The sequence below is a fragment of the Geotrypetes seraphini genome, chromosome 16 (assembly GCF_902459505.1).
Source record: "Geotrypetes seraphini chromosome 16, aGeoSer1.1, whole genome shotgun sequence".
Taxonomy (NCBI): Eukaryota; Metazoa; Chordata; class Amphibia; order Gymnophiona; family Dermophiidae; genus Geotrypetes; species Geotrypetes seraphini.
This window is the reverse complement of record NC_047099.1, coordinates 49,620,261-49,636,065: the sequence shown is the minus strand read 5'-3', so window position 1 is coordinate 49,636,065 and position 15,805 is coordinate 49,620,261. Positions and strand designations below refer to the sequence as shown.

General features: G+C 45.8%; 1 protein-coding gene across 3 annotated transcripts in view; it reads left to right on the top strand.

Moving 5' to 3' along the window:
- LOC117350572 (potassium channel subfamily T member 2-like) overlaps nt 1–15,805 on the top strand; it is a 102,686-nt gene that overhangs the window by 81,604 nt on the left and 5,277 nt on the right. For 2 of the 3 annotated variants that reach the window (XM_033924907.1, XM_033924906.1), the window contains 7 exons: nt 4,587–4,692; nt 5,751–5,923; nt 8,655–8,789; nt 9,590–9,701; nt 11,125–11,226; nt 13,980–14,063; nt 15,277–15,405. In XM_033924907.1, coding sequence (XP_033780798.1) covers nt 4,587–4,692; nt 5,751–5,923; nt 8,655–8,789; nt 9,590–9,701; nt 11,125–11,226; nt 13,980–14,063; nt 15,277–15,405 — 841 coding nt within the window. Of the gene's footprint in view, nt 1–4,586; nt 4,693–5,750; nt 5,924–7,731; nt 7,804–8,654; nt 8,790–9,589; nt 9,702–11,124; nt 11,227–13,979; nt 14,064–15,276; nt 15,406–15,805 lie in introns of all 3 variants that reach the window. The other variant, XM_033924905.1, reaches the window with a different exon arrangement.

Here is a 15,805-nt window from a genome sequence, read left to right as displayed (position 1 = left end):
GGTGCAAAACCACGTTATCATGAAGCATAGATGCCACATTTCCCTAAAAGTTCTTTAAAATTCTTCTTTGTCTGATCAATATCTGAAGAATAATCTTGTTTTAAAGTCTCCAGTGTCTGAGAAAAAGGTCGACTTTACGCACAATTAAAGATATTTTCTGGGCAGATTTTTTACCGTCCCATTGAGCCTTCCAGGGCCACCACCTTGGTAGGGTTACCAGACGTCCGGGAAAACCTGGGTCCACTGGGTCAGACCTGAGGTCCTGCTGGAAAAAGGGATAGAGGGGTATAGATAGAGGATTACTGCATAGGTCCTGGACCTGTTGGGTCGCCGCGTGAGCGGACTGCTGGGCACGATGGACCTCAGGTCTGACCCAGCGGAGGCATTGCTTATGTTCTTATGGGAGAGGAGGAGATAGTGGATGCTGCGAATGGACCATTTGGCCTTTATCTGCCATCATGTTTCTAGGTTTCTATAACCACAAAGCTCTATGACATCACAATGCAGGTGCAAAGAGCCTTAGCCTATAGGAAAAGGAGATGCAAATGTTAAGAGCCTTAGCCAATAGGGAGTGGAGGCAACAGTGGATGCTACAGATGGACCATTTGGCCTTTATCTGCCATCATGTTTCTAGGTTTCTATAACCATAAAGCTCTATGACATCACAATGCAGGTGCAAAGAGCCTTAGCCTATAGGAAGAGGAGATGCAAATGTTAAGAGCCTTAGCCAATGCGCTTCCAGAGAGCGTAATAGGGCAGAGCACGGTACTGGGGTTCAAGAAAGGATTGGACAATTTCCTGCTGGAAAAGGGGATAGAGGGGTATAGATAGAGGATTACTGCGCAGGTCCTGGACCTGTTGGGCCGCCGTGTGAGCGGGCTGCTAGGCACGATGGACCTCGGGTTTGACCCAGTGGAGGCATTGCTTATGTTCTTATGTCCTCTTTTTTGAGGATTGTCCAGATGCCAGGAGGGATTTCCAAAACCTGGCAGTTTGTCTGGGTTTTGGAAGTCCTGAGCTCGGAGGCCATATCTGGAAGCTTTTGCACATGCACGCCATCACCATGATGCACGCATGCATGTGACATCATTGAGTCAACATCCACACATGTGCGAGGGCTTCCAAATGTGGCTCTCAAGCTCAGGGAGGTTCGTGTGGGGGCTGGGCTGGAGGAAGAACGGGGCGAGATTGGGGATGGAATGTGGCGGGGCCAGGCGTCTTCTTTTTCAAAGAGGATATCTGGCAGCCCTACACTGTGGGACTAGAAAGATCCAATGTGGTTCCTTCAGTGTTCGATTCATCGGGTCTAGATCCAATGCCTGGAGTTTCCTCTTCTGCGATACACACCACCGGGGAACTGCCTATTCCAACCCGAGTTAACGCTGGAAACAGTGGAGGTACGACACCCGGAGGAGACAATGAAATGTCTTGCCCCCAAAACAATGACGCTCCTTTGTCGTCATTCAATGCAGAGTTCTGTTTTCCAGGGTGAAAGGTATTTCTAATGCAAAATTTTACTTTGCACCTCAAGGTCAGACACACCTTAGAAGAAAAAAGAACTGTAAATACTAGTCTAGCTGGAAGGACATAAAGCATTTCTTCTCCATAGAGAAGGAAAAAGGTCATAGTTTGAAGCTGATGGGAGGAAGGTCCTGAGCTGAAGTGGAAGGTGTCAAAGAAAAGGCAGAACCTATACAATGCCATAAGGTCATCCAGTAGAAACATAGAAACTAACCCTACGACCTATCCAGTCTGTCCATCCACACCAACTACTAATCTCTACTATCCCTTCCTCTCCCTCAGAAATCCTCTGTAGATAGAAACACAGATAAAGACCCTACGGCCTATCCAATCTCCCATTCACACGAACTACTAATCTCTACTATCCTTTCCTCTCCCTCAGAGATCCCTGTACATAGAAAATGACACAGAGAAAGACCCTACAACCGATCCACACCAACTACTAATCTCTACCTTCTCTTCCTCTCCCCAAGAGATCCTCTGTACATAGAAACATAACAACAGAGATAAAGCCCCTACGGGCTATCCAGTTTCCCATCCACATTGACTACTAATCTCTATAATTCCTTCATCTTCCTATAGGTCATGTGATCTTTATCTGTGTCAGTTTCTCTGTTTCTATATTTCTATATCCTGAACCGCAAACTGTCTGGGTGTGTCCTAAGGCCATATCTAGAGGGAGATGGTGACCATAGCTTGAGTGAGAATGTGTCATGAAATAACAAATTTCATGTGTCTGACTCATGCTGACACCGCACTGAGCCATAGAACAAGATAATAGAATCTGAAGTATGGGAAAGTCATATCAAGTCTCAGGACTAAGAAAGGGGGGGGGGAACTTTAACAAAAACCCAGAACATGAGAGCAGGAAAAGCATTCAGGGAGGAATAAGGGGCACTTGTAAGTTACAGAGAAGTGGATCACTTCTGCACTTATCTATGTGCTGAATATTCGGTGGCTCCATCTGCTTGTGCGATGCTACCCGTAAACCGACAGCTGTTTTTTTACGGTACACAGTCAAAAGCATGGAGGATAGCGGCACGCCGACATTTGCACGGAGGACAAAAGCACCACCGCTTCCGCTGCTTTGTGGCCTTCTGTTTTATGCTGTGAGGGGGGTGGGGGGGAACCCCCCAACTACACTTAGAACTGCTCGTGCTCCCGTTGGGGGGTTCCCACAGTACACGGAAAACTCCTGTTCTTTTCGCTGTTCGGGAGTTTTCAATGGGTGCGCGAGGGCTTCTAAGTGTAGAGAGCAAAAGGGAAGGCTTCAAAGTGGCAAATGTCAGCGTCCCACTGTTCTCCGCGCTTTTGATGCTTCACCATTTTAACTTAGGAAAAACGGAGACTTAGAGGAGACATGATAGAAACCTTCAAAATCCTGAGGGGCATAGAGAAAGTGGACAGGGACAGATTTTTCAGACTGAGGGGAACCACTAACACAAGGGGTCACTCGTAGAAATTGAGAGGGGACAGGTTTAGAACAAATGCTAGGAGGTTCTTTTTTACCCAGAGGGGGGTGGACACATGGAACGCGCTTCCGGAGGTTGTGATAGCCCAGAGCACATTGCAGGGGTTCAAGGAAGGTTTAGATAAGTTCCTAAAAGATAAGGGGATTGAGGGTTACAGATAAAACAAGAGGTAGGTTACAGAAATGGACAGGAACCACATTACAGGTCATAGACCTGACGGACCGCCGCGAGAGCGGACCGCTGGGCGCGATGGACCAATGGTCTGACCCAGTGGTGGCAACTTCTTATGTTCTTATGATGCAGTGAGCGCAGCTCTAGAGTGCGCATGCGCGGCTTACCGTTTTATTATATTAGATTGGAAAAATGCTGATAACCTTACTTATAATTTATGGTGGCACAATGTATGTCTAATCATGAGATATGAACGATGTTTTGCCGAAAAACGTGGTTATTTACATCTGCATGATAGGAGATGGGCTCTTTTAACATCTTATCGTGAGCCCTTGTAATTGCTCTATTTTCAAGTCAGATCATACCTATGTTCTTCACATTTCAGATGTTCTTACATTTACAGTATTGTGATACCTGTTTTAGTTGTATGCAGATTGTTTATTGATTTTGTTCTTAGCTATGTTCTTATTTTTATGTTCTTATGTTCTTATTTTTATGTACTTATTTTTATTGTACTGTACTTTATATACTCAATAAAAATATTGAACTTTAAAATGTGGAACTCACTTGTGAGTCAATTACGGAAATATGGTGAAAAAGGCAAATTAAGGAAAGACATGGAGGAAGCCACTGCTTGCCCTGGATCGGTAGCATGGAATGTTGCTACTCTTTGGGATTCCGGATTCTGCATGGAATCTTGATACTCTTTGGGTTTTGGCCAGGTACTTCTGACCTGGATGGTTCATAGACAACTCGGCGAAAGACAAAGGTGCGCGCCGAAGAAAATTACAGTTTTTAGGGTTTCCGACGGGGGGTTTTGTTGGGGAGCCCCCCCAGTTTACTTAATAGAGATCGTGCCGGCGTTGTGGGGGGTTTGGGGGGTTGTAACCCTCCACATTTTACTGTAAACTTCACTTTTTCCCTAAAAACAGGGAAAAAGTGAAGTTTTTAGTAAAATGTGGGGGGTTACAACCCCCCACACCCCCACAACGCAGCGCAATCTCTATTAAGTAAAGTGGGGGGTTCCCCCCCACGCCCTCCCCGTCGGAGCCGTAAAAACAGTAATTTTGTGCGGCGCGCGCCTCCGCGCTGCGCTCAATTGTTTGCCCGCGCCTTTGTCCCGGCGCGCTTTTGACCTGACACCGACCTGGATTACCTCCGTGAGGTCAGACCCAGTACATAAGGATTTAGCTCCTAACTCGGGTTCAATGCAGTTCTATGAATTTGTACAGCTGTCCCTACTTGCCATGTCCTGTGTTCCGTTATAAGCACCCAAGCAGCAAAGGGTATCAATCCCTCCATGGCAGGGTCTCTTGTTCCTGCTTGGACGGTTTCTCATTGACCTGTCCAGAATAGGATGGGAAAGCCTTGAAGGGTCTTGGGTGAGGCACTAGTATAATCACATTCTCATTTCCTTTTCAGCTGGGTGAAAGGGTATCCCACCAATACCCCCTATATTGGGAGCTCACCGACCCTCTGCCACCTCATGCAGGAGAAGATCCCCTTTTGTTGCCTGAGGCTTGACAAGGTAAAACCTCTGCTCTGGCCCCCAAGTGTCCTTGGATATTGCCTCCTGACCCTTACATTGGATATCAGTCCAGTCTTTGCCCCTAACCCTATGTGACTCCTGTCTTCACCATAGAAATAAGAGTTTCTTCCCAAAGGCTAAAGTGCCTGTTGCATCCTCCCTCCCCCAAAACCCCACCGACATTAAGAAAATTATTGGCAGGAAGTGGTAGGAGAGAGGGAAGAGGCGGGACCGTGAAAGATCTGATATTTTCCACTCATCATCCAGAGCCTTTACAGGTTACCTCAGCATCGGGGTGTAGTTCATTCTATCCATGGGCGGGAGGCAAGCAGGATCTAGAGAATGACACGGGGACAATTTTTCCCCCGTCCCGCACCCACACGTTTTGTCACTGTCGCTGTCCCATTCCTGCAAGCTCTGCCTTAAGCACACAAGTCTCCAAAACTTATGATTTCAAAGTGTTTGATGCTTGTGCAGATGAGGATGGAGTTTGCAGGAATGGGGCAGGGACAGGAACAAAAATCATGGGATCGGGGTGGAGAAATTGAGTTCCCGCGTGGATGGGGGAAAAAATTGTCCCTGTGTCATTCTCTAGGCAGGACCTTGAGTACCCCTGGGAGTAAGGCCAGGAGAAAGACCTGTCCTTTACTCTCCAAATGTATAGAAACTCATCGGAAGAAGAGCTGAGAGGAAGTTTTTGCACTGCAGGAAAACCCTCACTTAATGGTCCAAAATCTTCACAGTACAGAAATGCTGATATGATGTGGGCTAAGCACACTTGACTGTCTCCTCTAATACCTGGGTACAGAGTAAAGCACAAGGAAATTCACATGATTGCAAAATTCCTTCCTCATAGAGTTTATTGTGCGCCTTTTGTATCCAGAAAAATTAAGGTGAAGGTCACATGGGGAGATTAAGAATTTGCTGAAGGTCACAGTGTAAGTGAATGGGGGGGGGCGGTTCAGGCTGGAGCTGAGAACACCCTGTCACAATGTAAGGGGTGTGCAAGTGGTGTGAATATATTCCCTCAGTACTCTCTCCTTTCCCCCTCACCACAGGGCTGCCACCACTACCCGTTCGAGGATGCTCGTGCCTATCACTTCAAGAACAAAATTATCATTGTGTCTGCGGAAAGAGCTGGGAACGGCCTCTACAACTTCATTGTCCCGCTGCGGGCGTATTACCGGCCCAAGAAGGAGTTGAACCCCATTATTCTACTCCTGGAAAACATGTAAGAATGGGAGAAATCCTCCCCCCCCCCCCATATACCCACAACTTGTTGCCCCGTATCCCATCACCAGTGATGTCAGCAGCCCAGTACTCAGAAGGTAAAAGGACTCAGAGGATACCAAGAGAGATGCAGGGGAGCTGGAATTATTATGAGTACAGGGGAACACAACATTTTCAGGGTGCTGCAAGATGTCGGGGCTGCAAGATGTGTGATTTTTTAGAGTGTTAAGGGGATGTAGGAGGCTGCAGATGGTGTGATTTTCACAGGACGTTGATGGGGTGTGATTTTTTTTTACAGGGTACTAAGGCCCCTCCGATGTTCTAAACTTACCGTGTTTTTAATGATTGACGCTAAACTAGTTCTAACCGATATAGCGTCAAAGTATTTCAGCTTTCGATGTACATAATGGCTCTATGCCAGCGGTCTCAAACTCAAACCTTTTGCAGGGCCACATTTTGAATTTGTAGGTACTTGGAGGGCTGCAGAAAAAATATTGAATGTCTTATTACAGAAATTACAACTTTGCATGAGGTAACTACCTTCAAATCCCAAATGTGGATTATCTGAAATTATCAGAAGCAATTGCTGAAAGCAGTGCAACATGCAGAAAGTGAAAAGCTATCTAAGTATCAACTGCAAGAGACAAGATTTTGGACCAACTATTTTGAGGCCCACAGTATTATATAGGATGATTCTTTATGGAAAACTTGTACCTCGAGTGTCCGGCGGTCACGTCCCCAAGCGCCTTCAGCTCTCACCTCCTCCAGCACCGGTCACACGCACAAGCTGCACTGCAAGTGGTTGCCTTTCGTTCTGAAACATTGCCCGCCTCACTGCTGCAACCTCACACAAGCGCTTTCCTGCATCTGTACGTGACTGTCCTCTCCACGCCACCTCACAATCGCGTACAGTCGCAGGAAAGCGCTTGTGTGAGGTTACAGCGACCGCTGGATGCAACCGCCGGACACTTAAGGCACAAGTTTTCCATAAAGAATCATTCTTTATAATACTGAGGGCTTCGAAATAGTACCTGGCGGCATGGCCCACTGCTCTATGCCGTCTTTTCCGTGCATCGTAGCATCTTCCGATAATACTATGTCTGTAAAGGTAGTACAATGAGGTCATTAATATTAAAATGAGCAGTCCGGGCAATGTCCAGATATTATCTGGCGATGCACATAATGAAGCACTGACCTTCAATGCTCCAATATTACCAGCAAGTCTGTAGTGCGTTAAAAGCGTGTCTCAGGCACGTGTGTCAAAAGTGTACACCAGCAGGTCTGGGGCTGTTGATTGCATGAGAGGTGGAAGTTCATAAAAAAATTACAGCAGATCGTCCCGCAGGAGCAGTTTAGGGAAAAGCATTTGCATGGTTGTCTGGAAGTTCTCCGCCCCTCCCTTCTGCTTATGGCATAGACGGACGCTTATGACGTGCGCCCTTCAATACGGCACACCTACAACGGACGCTCATGCGTGCCTGTGATGTAACATTTCCCGGCGCATGGTGCACATTTATGCCTCTTTCCGTGGACTATTCTGTGGACTATTTCCGTGGACTATTCTGTGTCGATCGCTCTCGCCAACGACTGATCGGATGGACTGTCTGCGGGCCTCCGCAGAGTTCATTTGCATGCAAAGTTTTTCCAGCGTTTCTCGTCTTTTTTGAAATCAGAACTTTTACCGTCACTACAACGACCCACAGGATTTTAACGGTAAGTTTAGAACGTCAGGGCTCGAGAGGGTATAATAGTTACAGCGGCTTGGCTTCGTGCATTAACACTTTTTTAAAGACGCTGCTTTTCTTCCAGGCCAGACACTCACTTCCTGGAAGCCATCTGCTGGTTCCCTCTGGTGTACTACATGGTGGGCTCCATCGACAAGTGAGTGACCATAACCCCCTGCCCAGGAAGTTCCACAGCTCTAAGAGAGACAGGTTTAAAAAGACAGAGCTAGGTGGGCACAGGACATGGTGATGTGCAGCAAGGTCACACAGTATTAGTGTCAGTGATGCTCAGGGGGATAACGTGAGGACCTCAAGTCACACGCAGAGTCAGTGACAGAGCTGGGGATTAGAACCCCAAGAAAGCTCATTTCCATAGCCAAGCTGTACTGCTTAGCTGGTCTCTGCATTAAGGGCGGATCCCGTAAGGGTTAAAAAGTTCTACGCCTGTGTCAGCAGCCCTTTTACTAAACGGGGCTTTCCTGCACGCTAAGGCCAGATTCAGCACCGCACGATCACAGGCTTTTTCAATACATCTTTTCCAGTCACGCGCTAATGTTCACGTTTGCACGTGGGTACTAGTAAAAAGGTAACGCGGGAACTTTTATTGCGTCCTATAAGTGTTCCAGCGTTAACTCTGCATTAGCCAGACAGCACGTGCTAATATGAACGCACTAGCTGGATAATGCTTCCCCACACATTCCCCATCCTTGGTACGCTCCATCCTCCAAAATTCCCCCACCACCAAATCACACACAATTGCCTCAAAACACTTTATGCTAAGCCTTTTTCCTGCATTATGCATACATTAATGCTTAACACAAGGACTGTTTAGTAGATTTTTAGGAAGAAAGATTCCTGAAATTGACTTCTTGTAAGGTAGTTTGGGCAGGGAAATGACTTGTGCACCTGAATATGTAACTCACAACAAGTTTGGATTTGTAAAGGGCGAATGATCAAAAATTCCCAGTTTTGACTCTTTCTCTCTCCTTTCCTTCCTCAATGTCACAGCCTCGATGATCTTCTCTGCTGTGGAGTTTCTTTTGCTGCTAACATGGTGGTCGTAGATAAGGAGAGTTCTATGATCGCGGAAGAAGATTACATGGCGGACGCAAAAACCATCGTGAACGTTCAAACTCTCTTCAGGTACAGTTGAGAAACAGTGGGCAAGTGAGAGGGCACTAGGTGACAGTGTATATCTGCTGTCCTCTCTCTCTCCCTTTTTCCCTCTCCCTCCTTCTCTCCCTCTTTCCCTTTCTCCCTCTCCCTCCTTCTCTCCCTCTTTCCCTCTCTCTCTCCCTTTGTCTTTCCCTATCTCCCTCTCCCTCCTTCTCTCCCTCTTTCCTTCTCTCTCTCTCCCTTCATCTTTCCCTTTCTCCCTCTCTCTCCTTCCCTCTCTCTCTCCCTTCGTCTTTCCCTTTCTCCCTCTCCCTCCTTCTCTCCCTCTTTCCCTCTCTCTCTCCCTTCATCTTTCCCTTTCTCCCTCTCCCTACTTCTCTCCCTCTTTCCCTTTCTCCCTCTCCCTCCTTCTCTCCCTCTTTCCCTTTCTCCCTCTCCCTCCTTCTCTCCCTTCATCTTTCCCTTTCTCCCTATCCCTCCTTCTCTCCCTCTTTCCCTCTCTCTCTCCCTTTGTCTTTCCCTTTCTCCCTCTCCCTCCTTCTCTCCCTCTCTCTCTCCCTTCGTCTTTCCCTTTCTCCCTCTCCCTCCTTCTCTCCCTCTTTCCCTCTCTCTCTCCCTTCATCTTTCCCTTTCTCCCTCTCCCTCCTTCTCTCCCTCTTTCCCTTTCTCCCTCTCCCTCCTTCTCTCCCTTCATCTTTCCCTTTCTCCCTATCCCTCCTTCTCTCCCTCTCTCTCTCCCTTCGTCTTTCCCTTTCTTCCTCTCCTTCCTTCTTTCACTTTCTCTCTCTGTGACAGTCTCAGTTTGCTCTCTCATCTCCTTGCTGCAGGCTCTTTCCAGGGCTGAATATCATTACAGAGCTCACACATCCAGCCAACATGCGCTTCATGCAGTTTAAGGCCAAGGACCGATATTCACTTGCCTTGTCCAAGCTGGAAAAGGTACGATGGGAGACAGAACCCTGAAGGGAATGGTGCTAAAATTTAAAATCCTGACACTGAGGCTCCGAATGCAGCCTGATCAAAGATTTCTGGGTTTAACTGGTCATGGTGAGGTGAGAGAGACTTGTGAGGAGAGGGTGTGAGCGCGAGTGTGCATGAAAGGTCACGAGAATTCTACCACTACGCCTGGCACTACAAACCATGTTTAATTTGGAGAAAGACCGTCTTCTGCTTTGTAATGCATTACTGTTTATTGCAACAGATTCATCAATCGTTGCTGGCACCAAGGAACATTTCCAACATGTAATGGTCACTCATTTTCCTGTTCGTCCACTACACAGTTTAGGCTCTCTTCTACACCCGTGTCTGAAAGACGATCCAGTTACCTTCCCAGATGATGTAAAAACAACTGAATCTTTGGGAAGGTTGTACCAAAAGCAGATCAAAATGGAAGGCTCTGTTTATGATTTATAAACAGCAGTATAGAATATTGCCCATTTTTATACTCTAATAAAACGGTTAAAATATAAAATCATAAGTGTTCAAGGCTTGTAGAAATGAGGGCAGAGTCTGCAGAGATCAAGTTTCAAGTTTATTTGTATTTGATAAATCGCTTATCCATAATTTACTAAGCGAGTTACAACCAAAATATAAAATTAAGTCATGAAATTAACATACTATTTAAAATGGGCGAGACGGACAAACTTGGATACAGGAGGAAAAAAGGGGTAAAGTTACAGAATTGGTGTTAAGCTGGATTAACGAAAAAACCTTAAATGGAAAGAACATAAGGGAAGGTAGTAAAATTAATTTTCCTATGTATAAAATTTTTTTTTTTAACCTTTTTGTTTTCAGAGATGTTTTCTGCATTATTTGAGATTTAAAGGTTAAATGCGTCTTTAAAAAGGATGAGATGAGGACAAAGCTCACGGAACTGGGACGGAGATGGAGCCTGTGGTCAGGGTGGGGACGGGGGACACACTTTGTCCCCGTGTCATTCTCCAGCATGCTGATTCCCTGATGGGGAACTGGATTTCAGGGTTATACATACTAACATAGTAAATAATGACAGATAAAGACCAGTATGGCCCATCTAGTCTGTCCATCATGACTGAACACTGCCATTACAAAGAGCTGGTTAAACCAACAATTTCAACCTCACTCTTCCCCCTCCCAAACTAATACACACAGCACTCGCACTAAAGGCTTACGCCATGAATATGATATAAATACATTTGAACCTGATCTGCCTGCCTGGCACTGCCTTACCACTTCACACCTGCCCATCATTTAAAGTTGTTTCGATTCCATCCCATGTCTCTTATGCATTCCTGAAGTCCATCTTTATTTTTGCCCCCACCAATGGGAGCTCTGAGGATGTCTGGGGTTGTCACCTGACGTTTCTGCTTTCTGCCGCTCATAGAAAGAACGGGACAAGGATTCCAACCTGCTCTTCATGTTCCGGCTGCCCTTTGCTGCAGGCCGAGTGTTTAGCGTCAGCATGCTGGATACCCTTCTCTACCAGGTAGGTGCCCTGTCCTCGAAGGACTTTCACAGTGTTCATCTGTTTCATTCAAATTCCTGTCATGGATAGTCATGTGGCCCTCTGGTTCCCAACACTTAGAATTCTGTCTTTGTCTGTCTTTCTTTCTGGGAAAAGGGCAGTTCAGATGTAATCTGAGTGAGGTCAGAGAGCGCACTGTGATGTCACTGAGTAGTTTGAAAGATGCCCCATGATTGGCTAACAGTCTGCCCGAGCCTTCTGAATTATTTGCACCTCTCCCTTGTAATCTTGGCACCTACTCCAACATCTGGGGATGATACGTTGTGAGAGAAGGCATCTCAAATTCACTTTCCACTGTGTCTCTGGAATCATAGTACCTTAATTCTCTCTACCAGCGTCTCATCAGGTTGCCCAACCATAGGAAGTTTCTTACCCAGGTTTACCAGCTACCAGATGGGCCATCAAATGGTTCCCAGAATCCAATCAGCCCACTTAGGGCGAGAGTGCTTTTAGGAAAAACTGTACCCGGTATACCTCGCCTTGGGTAAATCTCTTCATAAAGGCTTTTAATAAATCCCTTGGGTGCCAATTAGTTGACTATTAATGTCAATTAACAGACAATTATTTAAATTAAGTTGCATGCATCACTGCCCTCATTCCTTGACTTCTGGATGCAAATTTACACGCTAGGCATTTAATTGGCTGCATGAGTTTATAGAATCCGGGAGATTGTTGAGTAGTGATAATCTTGAATGGGGCTATGTTTTTTTTATTTAAAAAATAAACACAAATTTTTGTGACAATATGTTATAAGGAGCACTGAAGGTTTTTTATGCCTGTGATATGTGTGTGGTAGAGCCAGAGTCAGTGTTGCCGGCACTCCACGATCTGAGGCTTATGTCTTCTCTGCTGTGAGAGAGCGTTCACCCTGCAATTCTTTACACTGAATTTTAGTTGCTAGATGTTAGATTGCAGATCCTTTTTCATGTTTTCCACTCTGTTACAAATCTTGGTTTCATCCGCAAAAAGGCAAACCTTTCCTTCTAACCCTTTGGCAATGTCGCTCACAAACATATATTGAACAGAACTGGCCCCAGCACCAATCTTTGAGGCACTCCACTACTCACCTTTCCTTCCTCCAAGAGAATTCCATTAACCATCACCCTCTAGCGTCTGTCCGTCAACCAGTTTCTAATCCAGTTCACCAGTTTTGGTCCTAACTTCAGCAGGTCAAGTGTATTCAAGAGCATCCTATGAGGAACTGTGTCAAAGGCTCTGACTGAGTGACCAGAGAATCAGATCAAGGACATGTGCTAGATGGAATTTACTTAGATTTCAGCAAATAATTCAATCAGATTCGTTAGGCACGATTTACCTTTAGTAAAACCATGTTGTCTCAGATCTTACAACTCATTAGATTTTAGGAAATTCACTATCCTTTCCTTCAGCCCCACTTCCATTATTTTTCCATTAACTGAAGTGAAGCTTAATGGCCTACAGTTTCCCACTTCATTTCTGCAACCACTGTTTTGAAGAGGGACCACATCCGCTCTTCTCCAGTCCCACGGAACCTCTCCCGTCTCCAAGGATTTATTGAGCAAATCTTTAAGAGGACCTGCCAGAACTTCTCTGAGCTCTCTCAATATCCTGGGATGAATCCCGTTCAGTCCCATGGCTTTGTCCACCTTCAGTTTTTTAAGTTGTTCATAACGTTTCTTCTGTGAACAGAGCGGTATCCACTCCATTCTCACGTGTAACTCTGCCAGCCGATCGAGGTCCTTCTCCAGGATTGTCTTGTCTTTTCTGGACACCATGCACTTACAATATTAATACAATATACAATATGACAGCTTAATAGACAGTGGAGAGGGTAAGGAGTGCTGATTCTACTCTAAATCTCAGCACAGCAGATGGCTGGGAGGGAGGGGATTTTGGTGGCATGGATGCTTTGGGTCTGTATTTTAAAGCTGTCTTCCTTCTAAAATTGAGCCTTTTTTTCTTCATGGTTCAGAATCCGAATGGTCCTTGCTTCGTGGGGGCTCAGTAAATCAGAAGCAGTGGGATGAGGAAGGTGAGGATACAAAGAGCAGTTCACCTCCTCTCTCTGTGTTAAGAAAATCTTTCACAAATGTAATCAACATTTTCCCCTGTGAGGACACCAAATATTCTGAAGTCATTCTTCCTGTCCTTGAATTATTCTGACTCTACACCTTCCTTTCTAATAAACTTTGTCATGTTAACACTAAAAAAAACACCTCCTCCCCCCAAAAAACTCCATTCCTCACATCCCTAATCTAGCCATGTTTCAGGTCTGCCATTGGATCTTCTCAGGCAAGATGGCCACCCTTCCCTTTCGCTTACCTCTGGCCCAGCCCTCTCTGCTTCTATTAGTTTCTCATAAGTCTATTGACTGGAACAGACATTTGGGGTCTTTCTTGATACAAAGAGTGATTTTAGAAAGATAAGGGGGTCCGATTATGTCTTTGAAGGCAGATTGGAACTCCCTTACATGGCTGGGGTACCCATTCCTCACTTCCCTGCAGGATGGCATTGAGGGTAATCCACTTAATGTTTTGTGATGGGTGATTTATTAAGTTAGCCAAATCATATCACACAGCGGAGACAAAGTGACAGACAAACAGCACAGGCCAGGCTTGAATGAAGGGTTGAAGAAGGCATACACCTACTGGGGAGTCCTAGGGCAGAATCCCAGGGGCTACTATGAAGAAGAACTGTAGCTTCCTCATATCACTGTGTCTCCTTCTCTTCCACAGTCCTTCGTGAAGGATTACATGATTTCCATTTCTCGCCTCCTGCTTGGTCTGGACTCCATGCCAGGCTCAGGGTTCCTCTGCGCAGTAAGTAGCAAAGAACCGGCCAACATCTGCTGTTGTCCCCATCCATTTTCATGCCTCTCTCCTTTGACCCCCTCAGTCTACCTCCCTCTTTTTCATGGTTTTCTCTTTCATGTGATTTGCTTCCGAGATGAGATCATAGCAGTGTCAGAGATGCTAAGATAACCAGATCCAGGTTTTTAGCCAGCCCTGCTTTTGAACTTGCATCCCAAAGCAGTGTGAGATTTGTAGTGCCTGATCCTGTCCTTTGAAATCTATGCAGCAGGTCCCATAACACACCAGGATGGGGAGGTCAGAAATCCAGGATGGTCCCAAAAACCTCCAGCCTGGAACTGGATAACTTGACTTTATGAGTAACCTAATGATTAGGGCAGTGGGTTCAGTGAAGCCAGGGTTCAAACCTCACTGCTACTCCTTGTCAGCTCTTAGGTAGGGTTGCCAGATTTGGTCCTAAAAAAGGGATGGGGTCGCTGGTAGTTAGAAATGCGTACTCTTGAAAGTCACTGCTTTGTAGTTATAAAGGAACAGTAAATATTTGTTGTTTAGTGCTAAATTAATTCCCGAAAGCATCAGTGAAAAGGAAGCTTTTTAGTGAACTTTGGATTCCTTCTAATACTGTTTCTTCTCAAAGATGAATAGGTAAATAATTCCATTGCCGAGGGGCTGTCACTGAAAATATTTAATTACGCTTTGTATTAATAACCTTCAAGGAGGAATTGTAAAAAGATGCTGCTTTGTAGGTGCTCTGTGCAAATATTGGAACACAGTTAAATATTTTGGCTGGCAGAAATGTCTACTAGAGAATGGCATGGTGACAAATTTTTCCCCATCCCGGCGAGTTTTTTTCCTGTCCCTGCCCCATTCCTGCAAGCTTCGTCCTCATCTGCACAAGCCTCAAACACTAAAATCCTAAGTGTCCGAGGCTTGTGCGGTTAAGGCAGAGCTTACAGGAATGGGACAGCGACAAAACTCATGGGGACGGGACGAGGAAATTGAGTTCCTGTGGGCACCGCCGGTGGACAAATTTGTCCCCATGTCATTCTCTCATGTCTACGATCACTGAATCTAATCCCCTTCCATTCAGCAATGCTTTGGACCCCACTGACTCCAGAAAGCAGAATACTTAAGGCCATGAAGATGGAAATAGGGTCGGGGAGGGAAATAGGCGGCCTATGGAGCATTACCCAACCTAACTCTCTGCTTTTTGTCCCCACAGCTCAAAGTGACAGAGGAAGACCTTTGGATCCGCTCCTATGGCCGTCTTTACCAGAAGCTTTGCTCTACCTCCGGCGACTTGCCCATCGGTATCTACCGCACCGAGACACAGATGTTTGCCACCTCTGAGGTGCTGAGCTTCTGCTGAGGAAGGGGGGGGAGAGATGGGGGAAATACCAGATACTAATATCGATCGGCTCCCTTTATCACCTCTGTTTCAAATGTTGATTGCACTAGGGTATTACAGCTTTGTCCCTTAGTCCCAGAGACACATTTCCAAACTGCATCAAACACCCACTTTCGTCATGAGAATGCCTTGTTTCTACCACGGTCCAAATCTAGTCTGAAGCGTTACCACACCTGATTGATTGCACAACAGAAACAGCCGCTCTGTTCATGCATTTGTCATACCACCTTCAGTGGGTTACATGTCAGAATAAGCTTGAACTGATATTGTGATTATATTTGATAAACTGCTTTAGGGAAAACCATCAAGCAGTGAGCAGTAAAACTACAATTTTCAAATGCCC